Source organism: Stegodyphus dumicola, chromosome 10 (genome assembly GCF_044657685.1).
Source record: "Stegodyphus dumicola isolate Sdum_Otavi_A_Nest chromosome 10, ASM4465768v1".
NCBI lineage: Eukaryota > Metazoa > Arthropoda > Arachnida > Araneae > Eresidae > Stegodyphus > Stegodyphus dumicola.
This window is the reverse complement of record NC_140777.1, coordinates 20,537,261-20,551,070: the sequence shown is the minus strand read 5'-3', so window position 1 is coordinate 20,551,070 and position 13,810 is coordinate 20,537,261. Positions and strand designations below refer to the sequence as shown.

Sequence of the window (13,810 nt, the reverse complement as noted above, 5' to 3'; positions counted from 1 at the left end):
GAGATATGTATTTATTAAAATGCTAAATGTGCATGCTCCTGTATTTTAATTTTTCCAGTGTAGCTTTCTCTTCAAATGAGTGCATTGCACGGGAATATTAAACAATTTTAATTACGAATTCTACTAAAAATAGCTAAATAAATACAAAATGCGTACACTGGCCCCTTCTCAAGGACTGCATGTCCCAGGCAGTACAATCCCTGGACAGGAAACCAAGCTTTAAACTAAGACAAAAATGCAATAACAAACAACATAAACAATAATTACAATGAATAACTTAAAACAAGTCAAATACTAAATACAAATCAAATCCAAATATAGGAGCAAAAAGTACCATGGTCTTATACACCACATTATGTACATTACGTACTATGGCATAGTAAGGAGCTAACTTGTCGTAATGAACGACTTCAGGCATAGAGTTCGATGCCTGAAGTCGTTCATTACGACAAGTTATGGATCCGAACCACGACATCGTTCAGCCTCTTTAGGACTGTGTATGGACCATCCCAAGGTGACCGTAGTTTCAGACAGAATATTTTACGTCGAGTCAGATTCCACAACCACACCTTGTCTCCTTTTTCATTTAATCAATGTGCAGTAGCTCTAGTGACGTGTACAGGGTTTTCATCTTCTCCATTGCCAAGCTAACTCGCTGTTGTGCAAAATTTTGCATAACTTCAAACTGAACCTGGAGATCTCAGATGTATTCCTGAGGTGATGAAAATGCATCCGGAGGGTGACCAAACAAAAGATCGTATGGTAGACGAATGTCGCGACCAATGAGCACCTGGGATGGTGAATAGGCAGTAGTCTCGTGTTACTCTTCGACCCTAGTATGATTTTGGCAGCTTTCTTTCAGACAAGATGTCAGCGTTTCCAGGTGAGGATCCCTTTTGATGATGGATAGTTAAGTCCTGTGATGCTGAAAGCAGTCTGTTCTTTCTGAAGTCCAAGGAAAATTTTATTTTCTTAAAAAGTCCTCTCTGAGTATGCAAGGATCTTTAATATCTGCCACATATGTCGTGTGATAGTAGGCGGCACTTCGAAACATGACGTTCACGTTTTAACTTCCCATCTATGTCAATTTCATCACCCAGTGCAGTCTGGAGGGTAACACAGAATGGCATCCAAATGAGTTTATCTTTAAATTGTTGAACTAAATCTTTCCGAATTATGGTAACATTAGCTCCTGTATCAATGATCATATTGCTATCAAGGAACAAGTGCTATATATCAAGGAACTCTATCGATATACCCATTGATGGATAGTCCATTACTGCTGCCACTCACTCACTGCAGAAATTTCAAGCGCTTTAAAATGGGGTTTTTCACTTAAACTCCGCTCCGTGATATGATCATTGATTTGTTTCCTGCATCGTTGCTTGGAAATGGTATTGGGGTAGTCTGCAGTTCCTTCGTATGTGGCCTTCAACACCGCAGTTCCAGCACTTGAGAATTGGTTTCTTTTCTCTCCTGTTCCATCTCAGGGCACTGACTTGTCTGGTTAAATCATCTGTTTTATTTTCCGTGCCCTGGTTGGTCTGCAGTACCGTCATATGTGGCCTTCAGTACCAAATTTCCAACACTTTAGAGGAAATTTGTTCTCACTGCTACTCCGTATCAAAGCGTTGACTTGTCTGGATAAATCATCTAAATGAGCCATCAATTGGTCCGTTGGCTCAAGTACTTGCACAGCTGTGACTTGTTGGCAGTCTCTACGAGTTGCTTGCTGGGCAGCCTTGAATTTCATAGCATACAATAGAGCACTTTTTACATCCTACACATCTGCCATTCTCAAAGCCTTCTGTACTTTGGGATCCCGAATGCAATCGACAATGTACTGCAGGGGCAGGATTTCTCTTGTTCACTCCATAAAAGCAAGGTGAGACGACCTTTTAACATCCGTAGCGAGCTGCTGGAATGTTTTCATTGGCTTCTGCTGATGGGATTTTAAATGAAGCCTACTGTAGTTTTTTAAACATTTATCGCCAAAGTGCAGGTCCAGCGCACCGGACAAAGCTTTAAAATCTGACCTTTTATTTCCGAGAAGAGTCTGAAGGATATCCATTTTGTCTGTTCTCAGAGAAGTGACAAGATGACAGTCCTTAGCTTGGGGCTCCCATCCATTCGCTTCTGCCACTATAGAAAACTGTGTCTTATACACTTGCCAAGAGGTTCTTCCATCATATGCAAAAAATTTCAGAAAGGGATGAGCAGACATCGGTAAAAATTTAAAACAATCTGCAATGCTCCATGCTGTCACTACGAATTTCTTCAAGGTATGAACTTCTTTTGGCAACTGCAGTAACCCTGTCATCAATTTGTTGTTCCGTGACAGAAACTCTCTCTTCTATTTGTTCAAAAGAAACTCTTTCTTCAGTGTGTCCAACTTTATTTTCTGCAGCGTCAATTTTGCCTTCCGTAGCCTCGAATTTATTTTCTATTATGCAGGCAATTTCTCTTTTCATTTCTTCTGTATCTGCTTCAATCTTTTCGTGTATGGCTTTCATCTCCTCTTTAACTGATTCTTAATCAGCTTCCATCTTTTTTTTTAATGGATTCCTGTCCCACTCTGATTTTTTCTTTAACGGAGTTGACGGCCCCTTCCATCTTTTCATGGAATGCAGTCATCAGTTGCCTGAATTGTTTTTTCATCGCTCTTGTAATTGGCATTCAAGATCCCACTGCTGCTACCAAAATGTGGTGAATGCACAAGTGGATAAAAAGTTAATAGAATTTATACTTATTTCAAGAAATAAAACAAAATGCTGAAATTTCCTCAGAGATAGTCGTACAATATCCCAATATCTCACAGTAGTTATATTTTGAACTACTGAAATATATATAGAATTCAATTCAAAACACAGAGAAAGCTAATTCTATTGCACTGCGAATTCACTACAATCAAGTCCTAAGTAAAGAACTGAATTGAGATGTTTTCTTTCAGCTTTTATTAAGCTTAGATTATGCCATTCTTGATCTGATAAAATTTAAAGTGGCTTATCTTTGAAACTGTGTTTATTGAATTTGTAGAATACTGTGCTTTAGAACTTAAGTGCTAACATATTAGTGCAACCACCTTAGTAGAAGTTACAAAATTTTCAGAATGCGTCAGACTCCAGCAATCGTGTACATAAAAGGCCTTCAGTTTTAACAAGCAGTGCCACTTTTTCATATGCATTCATTTTATTGTAAACACCGTTTTGTTACAACATTGTTTTACACTTACAGGAATACAGTATTTTGCAACAAAATTGCTGATGGGAACATCTGCTTTGAATCTATTCTTAAAGCATTCACTATTATATTTCCACCAGAACATACACATACACAGAAAAAAAAAAATGCTTGTAAGTCTGTTTATTGATTAATTCTTAAGAAAAATACTAATTAAAGTATAAAATATGTATCTATGTAATAAATAATTTTTTTCATTTGGAAATCATTCTTTTTCTTCTGATCTGCACTAAGGTGATTGTGCTAAATATGTAAGTACCAGGATTTTTAATTCTGCTCCTGAATTTTTGGTGCATTGTATTTATAAAAGAGATGTCACTAAAAAATAATATTTAAAATAAAATTCATACTTGTTTAGCATTCGTATTCATTTTAATTTAAAAAAAAAAATTAAACTATTTCATGGAAATGTATTTTTGTGTGAAGAAGTGTTTGTATGTATGTTTCTCGCAGTGTTAAAACAACGGTACTTGGAGACATCAAATTTTCAATAATGTAGCCCTCCACTCTAATATGGGCATCTGGAAGCCCAAATCTGGAATTTGTTTTATTATCTATTTCATATTTTGTAAAACTTTAACTAACTTTTTATTAAGAAAATCTACGATTTCAAAGTGGGCAATGGCCAACACTGTACGGGGGGGGGGGGGACATTTTTATCTCCAGTGCATGAGACTCTGTATCAGAAATTCTAAAGATATGCTCTTCGTAAATTATTTTTTGATATTGCTGTTGAATTGAATTTTATGTTTTAAGTGCGAAGAACATGATATTTAGTAAGTGAAGGCAACACACAAAATGTTAAAAAATGCTCCTTTGGATGTAATATAAACCTGAAAGCTTTCAGATTTTTAATCTTTTTTCTGGGAGAGGTAATTTTAACCCTCTCGCTGCGTACTTTATTTTATCAAAATAGGTTCGAAAATTGAGTATTCTTTTAATTACATATTTCAAATCTGCATATATTTTATAGTTAAAATATAAAAAAAAGTTTTTGTAAAAGAGTTTTTTTTTTTTTTTTTTTTTTTCCCAGCATAGAATTAGCTCATAAAAATAGCTTGTTGGAAAGTTTAAGCTGAAGAATAATCATATAAAAGAAAAAATATGAAAATTAATCTTGGTTAAATTATGATTTATTTTATAAAATATAATGGTAAAACATACATATATACTAATGAAATATGCAAAATATTTATAAAACATTTATTAGAAATGAAGTGTAATATGATAAACTTCGAAACAAGGCTCGAGGCATCCTATCTCACCATCTTTGCACCAAATATGCATTTCTTTGAGAATTTTTTTTTTTTTTTGCCAGTTTCAGTTCTTTTTTTTAGAAACAAACAGCACAATGTCTAAGAGTTTCTTTCTTGACGGAATTGGGGGATATATATCTAGCAAACTGTTGAGCAGTTAGTCTCATGTGATTGAGAGTTGAACAAGAGTCATCTTTGAGCTTTGAAAAGAACGTGCAAAATGGTTCAAAATGTGTTTGTATATTTCTCAAAAATATGAGCAACTAATGCCATCTGTTAACCCAGATCTGAATAAATAATTAAACATCACAGAAAAGCCAAAGTGAAACCATGAACAGGAAAAGAGCGGTTGCACAGTTAAATAAACGAAAAATATGCATTCCCGCAGAAATCGCGGGTTGCACAAATTTTGCTACTTCTTTGTTGCCCGTGGAAATCACGGGATACGCAGCAAGAGTGTTAATACAATGAAAAGTTAAAAGAATGAGCACTCATGATATATTGCAAAATATTTATCAAGTTCTCATTTTCAGTTATGATTTCTGTTCTTTTATTAAAAATTACAATCTTCTTTTAATTTTATTAGTAGATAATATACCAAATACCTTGCTGTAAAGGAGATGGAAGAAATCTCTTATACATTCAGATTTAGTAATAGCTTTTAAAGCAAGGATGTCGAACACGCGGCCCGCGGGCCGCATGCGACCCACAACAAATATTTTTGCGGCCGGCCAATATATTGGCAAATAATAATATATAATAATAAAATAACATATCGACGAAGAAAAAAATTAAATGTTTACTGCTAAGTAATTAACGATAATTTATTCAGTGTTGTTAGATTGCTCACAACGAGCTGACACACACACTACTTAAATTACAAATGCATGTGAGTAGCTTGCGTTCAGCTACCTTCGGCTTTTGGGGGACATGTGCACTCAGAACTTGTACACATCCCCCGATAGCCGAATGTGGCCGAACTCATGGTCTCAGTTTTCCAATCATAGTTTTGTACGAAATATTGGTGCATGCATGTGCATGCACTTTGCTTTATTATTAATTATTACTTAATTCATATTGTTACGGATTTCATAGTTATTTATTTATTTAGTTTTTTTTATTTAGAATTGTAATTAGATTTGCTTCATTGTTGCCTTAGCAACGCAGACGATTTTTGAAAAGACAGCTGTGTTGGAAGGTTAAAAATAGAACAGCGCGTGCATTTAATACCTAATAAATAAATATCTTGTAATTGCTGTTGCCATCCACAAAAATCCAGATATTTATAGATGTTTCCAGTATATTCGAGAAATTTATTATAAAGCTTATAGAAGCCGAGAACAAACAACTCATCTCAGTAGTAGCTGTAGTTCTAGTGAACTGTTTGTTTACTTAATACTGTGATTGATTTGTAGCGATTTCGCTGCGAGATAGAATTAGTTTTTCTGTTTTGAATTGATTTTTGCTAAACGTTTGACATTTTGTGATATTGTTAGAATATTTTTGAAGAAATATTTCAGCATTTTGATTTATCTCTTGTGGAAAGAATACATTTTTGTTAACTTTTTAACGTTAACCATGTTAATTCCAGCCCTTTGTATTCAGTATGTCTATATCAAAACCAAGTGGTAGTAAAATTAAACGAAAAATCGCTGACGAACATAAAATATTCCAAGTAAAATGGGAATTAGAATATTTTTGCTGTGAAATAAAAGATAAAATAATCTGCTTGATATGTAATAATACTATTAATGTACCTAAGTTATATAATATTAAACGTCATTACGAACAACACAAATCGAAATATAAAAATTACGAAGGATTAATGAGAGAAGAAAAGTTGAAAGAGCTCAAGTTAGGAGTGAAAAAGCAACAGTGCATGTTTAGTAAAGTATTGCAAGAAAGTAAAGCGGCGGTACATGCAAGCTACGTCTTGTCCGAGTTGATAGCTAAACATTCGAAGCCTTTTACTGACGGTGATTTCATCAAGGAATGCCTAATGAAAGCTGGAGAAATTGTTTGTCCTGGAAATGTGAAGGCTTTTCAATCAATTTCATTGTCTCGAAATACAGTTGCAGAAAGAGTTACTGATTTAGCCGTGAATTTAAGTGATCAGATCAAAGCAAAATCATCTAGTTTCAAAAGTTTCTCCATTGCCTGTGACGAGAGCACGGACATTAGTGGCAAAGCTCAATTAGCAGTGTTTCTTCGTTCTTGTGACAAGAATTTTAACATTTTTGAGGAATTACTGGAACTAATACCGATGCCTGGTACTACCACAGGAGAAGATATATTTACTTGTGTTTTTGGACTTCTGCAGAAATACAATCTACCTTTGGCAAAATTAAATTCTGTAGCTACAGATGGCGCTCCATCAACTGGGAAAAACAGGGGCTTCGTAGCATTACTAAGAAAAAAACTTAGTGAAATTCACAGTTCAAACATTCATCATATGCATTGTATTATACATCAAGAAGTTCTATGCACGAAAGTAATAAATATGGAGAATGTTTTGTCATATATAAAAAAAGTTATAAATTTTATAAGATCTCAAGGTTTAAATCAGCGTCAATTCACTGCTTTCTTAAGTGAGTTAGATAGTGAATATTCGGGTTTGTCCTACTATACCGAGGTACATTGGTTATCTTGCTCAAAGATTCTCAAACAATTCTGGGATTTGAAAGAAGAAATATGTCTGTTTTTAAAAATGAAAAATCAAGACATAAGTTTGTTTTACAATCCAATATGGATACAAGATTTATCTTTCTTGGTTGATATAACCAAACACTTAACCGGTTTAAATTTATCGTTACAAGGAAAAGATCATATCATTACGAACATGTTTGACATAATTAAAGCATTCAAATGTCAACTAGTTCTTTGGGAAAAACAACTTAAAAATGAAGATTTGACGCACTTCCCGACGTGCAGCATGAACAAATCAAGTTTAGATGATACTTGTTCGTATCAAAAATATGCAGAAAAAATTGCAAATTTAACAACTGAATTTGAAACGAGGTTTAATAATTTTAGTTCCCTCAAAGACAAAAAAAAATTTTTTTTTTTTTTTTTTTTCTTTGATTTTTCTCAATAAGTATTGACTCAGTACCCAGCCATATGCAAATGGAGGTGATCGAGATTCAATGAAACTCAAATTTGAAAGCAAAATTCATTGAAGTGGGCGTGCCTGAATTTTACAATTATTTACCAGCCAGGTTTGAAAATGCTCAAATTCGCATATGAAATTATTTCCATGTTTGGTAGCACTTATCGGTGCGAGCAGTTATTTTTAGTCATGAAAGGTAATAAGTCTCCTATTAGAAACCGTATTAATGATGCTCACCTTGGGTCAGCGTTGAAAGTTATCACTGCAAACAAAATTTCTCCCGAAATAGGAAAGATAATAGCAGAGAAGAGATGTCAAGTATCAGGATGTAAACATTAAATTTTTCTTGTTCTTTTCTATATAAATATATATATGTTTATTATTGTATTATTCGAAATAAATCTACGTTTCCATAATTTTTTTTTTTTTTTTTTTTTTTTTTTTTTTTTTTTTTTTTGAGGCCCGCCTAAAGTTAAACCTTGTTTGTTTGGCCCAAGTGTACCTATGAGTTTGACATCCCTGTTTTAAAGTATTTCTATGTTATATATATATATATTGATAGCATATGTGTTGATCCATAATGAACTGCAAACTTGGCAACCAAGGCAGATTAGAAATTCATTTTGAGTTCAGTTGACATCTGTATCCACAATTCACTTGGCACTCTAATCATGCCTATTTCCAGAATATTTACATTTTTGATATTGTTGCAATAGAAAGAAAGCAGCATGACAGTGTCTTAGCGGCAACAGAGGTAGAAGCAATGTGCATAGTTATCCAATATTGAAACTTATTATGAGAAAGTTTTTAGTTCTGGGAATTTTGGTTTTAAAATTAGCTACATCATCATTGTGTAAAGTATAGAAAGGGGAAATGTCCAAATTAGAATGAAGAATAAAGGAACTGTTGCAAAATTAAAATTAGTAGTTTGCTCTCACATTTATCTTTTATATATTTGCTTATATGTATTCTAGATAAAAGAAAGTATTTGATAATATGAGCTTTCTTACCGACAAACAGTAAAAATGTATAAAAAATGTCCTTTGTTTATTTCAGAATATGTAATTTAGTAAACAAATTTATAGTTCTTCTCACATGCTGCTGTAATGCACAGAGTATCTTCTACTGTATTGAATGTAAATTCTAGATTTAAATTTTACGATATTTAAAAGCATGGAATGAGCAGGTTACTCATTCCATGCTTTTAAATATCGTGCTCATTCCATGCTTTTAAATATCGTAAAATTTAAATCTAGAATAATCTTTGCTCTATATTTATTATTGTTCCCATGTCTATCATTTTCTGAACTATAATTTTTACTGCTATAATATCTTTGTAAATCTTATTCTCAAAGTGGGTCATTTTAAAGTTTTTTTTTATTATTATTATTTTTAGGGGTCCAGAATTGCTATTAGTCTTAAAACAGTATTTTGCATCAAATCACTATAAATGGCTGTATCACTTCTCGAATTGTTGCCACCAAATATTACTCTCCTATATTATATTTAAAGAAAGAAAGTAATTAAAAATCTGAATGAATGTATTAATGTTTCTCGATGTAGACCATGAGTATTAACAATCATGAAAAAGATTTCAGCAAAGTCATTTTAAAATCTTTAAAAAAAAGCTTTTTTAATTGAATGTGGTTTATTCATTTTGAAACTAATGGTCCCCCCCCCCTCCTCAGTATGTTACTTATTTAGAATGTGTAATGTGTAGTTGTTTGCCCACAATCATCATTTTTCTCTTCTGCCTTGCAAATCAAAATTTTACTGTGTTCTTCTTGTGCACATGCATATAATAAATCTTGCAAAACTGAGAAATCTTACTTTTTTACTTTTGACTATGTATATATTTTTACCTTTTTTTTTTTTTTTTTTTTTTTTTTTTTTTTTTTTTTTTTAAGCCTAACCGTACATATTACTTGGAAGACTCGGAGGGATATGCATTGAATTGGTGTAAAGCAATAGAAGAAGTTCGTAAAGCAACATATGCACAAAGCTCTTAACCTTAGTTTTTAAATAGCAATACATTTTCAAATTACAGGGACCCTCATATCTTCTGTATATTTAAAGACTATTAGAACTGTAAAAGTTGATTGTTTTATTAAATTTATTAAGAACTGATGCTCACATGCATGGTATTTGTGAGTATCTGTTTTTCAGTGTGTAGTTCTTTTGGTGATTATTTATTGACTGTGTACCTAATTTCAGTTCTTTGCCTTCTGTCTCTAGAAATAACTGAAAACATAACTACACCCATTAGTGATCAATTGTACAATGAATTTTAATTTATTGTTTTATTTATGAATTATTTTTAAAATTTATAAAGTAAAAATTGTGGAAATTCAAAGCAGAATTAGTGTAAATCTGTGAATTTTGAAAATATATGCTTTTTTTTTTTTTTTTTTTTTTTTTTTTTTTTTTTTTTTTTTAATGTTTGTAACAGAAAATGTTTCACCATCTATATAAATTTTGGTGTTTGCCTTGGTAAAGCTAAATTATAATTATTAAAATGTGTTTAATCTTGATTCTTGTGCCCTCTAAGCATGTATAATACACAAGTGAAGCTAATGTGTAGCCATAAGTTATTTTAATAGTTACATTTTGTGGAAAGTCAAAAAATTAATAATAATTTTCATTGTAAAAATTTCAGTAAAAGATACTGAGAAAGAATAAATTCAGTAAATAATATTTTAATTGATAAGGAGGCAAGTTAAGAGTGAAATTGTGCAGCTTATTAGCAGAGAAATTTTTATCTTTGTTGTAATGTTTTTAGTAAACTAACTTGCACCAATGTGTATACATATATATAAAAACTCATAAATAATAAATGAAAACTATTGATAGTATTAAAATAATTTTAAACAATTTCCATTTTCTTAATTAATAACATTGTTTTATGGTCTAGAATGTGCATAGTGCTACTTGTTATTTTAAGTCTGAAAGTTGAAGAAAACATTCAGTCTTAAAAGTTAAAACAAATTTTTATTTATGTAATGGATATATGTTACTTTAGTGACTTATTGAACTTTTCCAAAAATGTATTGATTAATAATTATAATGATTTAATTAATACTTTGTTAATAACTAAAATAGTGCATTCAAAAAATAAATATTCTTTCAGGGGACTCGAAAAAATGAGTTTCCTAGAATATGAGAAAATGGCTGAATTACTTGTAATTTAATTATTTTTTGGAGCACAAAATCTTTGCAAAGTAATATATTAGGATTTAAGGGATGAAATAGGTTAATGGACTTTTGTTAAATATCAAGAAATTATTTGCTATAGTTATGTTAATTTTTATTAAAATGAAATTTTCTGAACTAATGTTTCAAATGAATTTGAGAGAATTAGTTGTGTATTTTTTAACCATCTGAAGCAGTTGAAATTATTTGCTGTGCTTTCTAGTTTTATTTAATAGTTTTGATTTGTTAAAATGTTTCTACCCAATGAAAAGTAACTGTAATTTGTTCAGTTGTAGTTTAAATGATTTTCCACTTTCTCCTTTTCTATTTTTTAGTGGAAGAAAGCATAATTATGATCCTTTTCATTTTAATACGGTGAAACTGCATTTTTTTTAAAAAGTTAAACCAATTTTCAATTTTGTTTTGTGTTGTGTGCTTTCATTTATTTGCATAGATACCTTCCTCTTGGAATTTTCCAGAATAAGTAATGTGGCTGTAACATATTTAAATTTAATGTAAGCAGTTTGTAATTGTGATATTACACAAGTTTCTTCTTCATGTCTGTTACTTTTAATCATTAATGAGAGGAAAATGTTGTTAATAAGTGATTTGTTCTCTGAAACTGAGTCATAATTATGAATTCTTCTAAGGAGAGTTTAGAAACATTGTGTAAAGATTATATTTTTTTGTAGTGAAAACTTATTTGTTTTTTCATGTAGCATATAAGTATATTTCACAAACATATATGCATGCAAAAGTTTTTCTGTACCTGTGGCAAGTGACATCTATTTTGGGATTTGTGCAGAATTTTTTATTTCTGTTTCCTCTTGTTTTCATTTTTCAGGTTTTTCTTGTTTACATGCGATTTTGTGTTCTCTATAAACATTATGGATGCTTTTCAATTATTTATCTAATTATTTAAAACCATGTTTGTAGCTAAAAAATTAGGTATTATTGTTGAAGTTGCACACAATAGGGATGAACAATTTTATGTCAAAAAACTGATACTTGAAGCTATTTCACTTAAGTTCAGGACTGGCTTTCTGCTACCTTTTTGTCATGTCAGTGTCAAAAATTGGTTGTAATTGGTTAAAACTGGGTGAAGTTAAGGAAAGCATTTATAGTATTATAATTAGTAGTGTTATTAATAAGTACATCACTTTAAATGCTTTGGTTAATATTTATACTATATTAATTGTCAGAGATTGCCATTATCAAGTTAGAGAGAAAATTATTTGAACAATTCAAAATGGTTATAGGAATAACCATAATGAACCTGTAGTTGTTGTAAGTATTCATGTTAGTCCTGAATATATTTTCTGTAATTCCATAAATATGAGGTCTGAGAAAAAGGACTGACACTTATTGTTCACAAAAGTCAATGAAATAATAAAAATAGAAAAAGAATACAAGTGTAATAGAAAAGCTGTTATAATAAATAATGAGCATGAAGTGGACTTAATAAGAAAAAAAGTCCCTTTATAATTTCTTAGGCCTTTTTTTATGAAGCATATGATATTTGTTCAGAAATATTTGAGAACTCGTCACTGACAAGCTGAATGGTTCAAGGAATATCTAAATGCTGTAAAATCACGTATACACAATAATACCAGATGAAACAGCCTAATAAGTTGTCTAGAATCATTTGTAAGTCCATATTACTTACAAATACTTAAAAATTGCAAAGCATAGAGCTTTGCAAGCATTGCATCACAGAGATGAGAGAGGAGTTGTTGAAGTAAAAAAATATTATTGAAGAAATAAATCACATTTGCTGCAGTTAAAACCTGTTGTTGCATTGGATTAAAATCTTAAAAGATGATTGTTATACTGTCAGTGCTTGTTAAATATGGTCAGCAGTAATGGTCGATGAACACTTAAAATAAACTCAGTCAGGCAATAATTCAATAGCATATGCTAGCTTATGTGTTTTATCTAATCGGTGAGCAGTAAAAATAGGGGTAACAAAAAGTTAGAACATTATTTTATGATATAAATGAACATTTTATGCTTTACATCAGAATATGTGAAATCATCTCTTATTTCTTATTCCTGAACTGAAATTTTTTAGGCTCTTTAGATTCTAAATGGAGGTCTAGTTTAAAGGAAACAAAGGCAACATGAAGATTTCATAATTCTAGTTTGCATAGTAGTGATATTGTCTAGAAATATTGTTGGACTTGAAAGAATATTCTTCACTTCTCCTTTATTCATAGTAAACTGAGAAATTCTTTGGCTATTTTAACCAGCCGTTAAAGTGTGATAGACTGTTCCAGGAAAAAGAGTAGACTGAACTTGAATGCTGATGTGTAATCTTTGAATAAATATTATTAAACATAATATCTGAATTTGTTAACATTATATTTGAAAATTTGTATTAAAAATATATTCCTCTCTATTATTTATAGTATTTTGATGTATTTTTGTTTATTTCATGAGTTTTAACCAATTACTGCCACTTTTACAGAAGAAATTAGCTTTTGTGAAACTGGTTTAACTTGTTATAACCAGTGGTTTTAATCACTTTGGCACAAACTTGCTAGTCCTAAATTGATGAAATTTACTTCTGGAACTTACTTGAAACTGATTGCTGTGACAATTATTTTCTCGTAATTTGTAATTATGATATATGTTTTCACTCCAAGTTTTGCAGTATAAAAAGTATTTTCTGACTTTATATTTTACTAGTCCTTCTTACAATTTTTAAAGTTATTTTTGTATTTTTATTTAATCATTCGTATATGGTACAAATACTTCATATGTAGCAAAATGTTTATACTTCTGTGTTCAAAAAGTTTGCGAAAATGCTTATACAACACATTTGTTGTAAATGTGAAAAGCTACTGGCAAGTGACTGCACCTTTCAGAACACATACATTTTCTCTGTTGTTCCTTGTATTCATGGAAGCACTGAGAGAATACTTTGTTTGGTATATGTCATAGGAATGGTCATATATCTTGTTTTGAATAGCTTGTCTGAAAACATTGATTTAAAAAAAAAAACTATTTCAATAAGAGA

General features: G+C 31.1%; 1 protein-coding gene across 3 annotated transcripts in view; it reads left to right on the top strand.

Moving 5' to 3' along the window:
* Pdk1 (Phosphoinositide-dependent kinase 1) overlaps positions 1–13,468 on the top strand; it is a 49,643-nt gene extending 36,175 nt beyond the window's left edge. For all 3 annotated transcript variants that reach the window (XR_015043311.1, XR_004760253.2, XM_035373591.2), the window contains one exon: positions 9,510–13,468. Coding sequence is in view for 1 of the 3 variants with exons in the window: in XM_035373591.2 (XP_035229482.1) it covers positions 9,510–9,611 (102 nt within the window). In the remaining 2 variants the exon portion in view is untranslated. The remainder of the gene's footprint in view (positions 1–9,509) is intronic.
* The last annotated feature ends 342 nt before the right edge of the window (positions 13,469–13,810 follow it).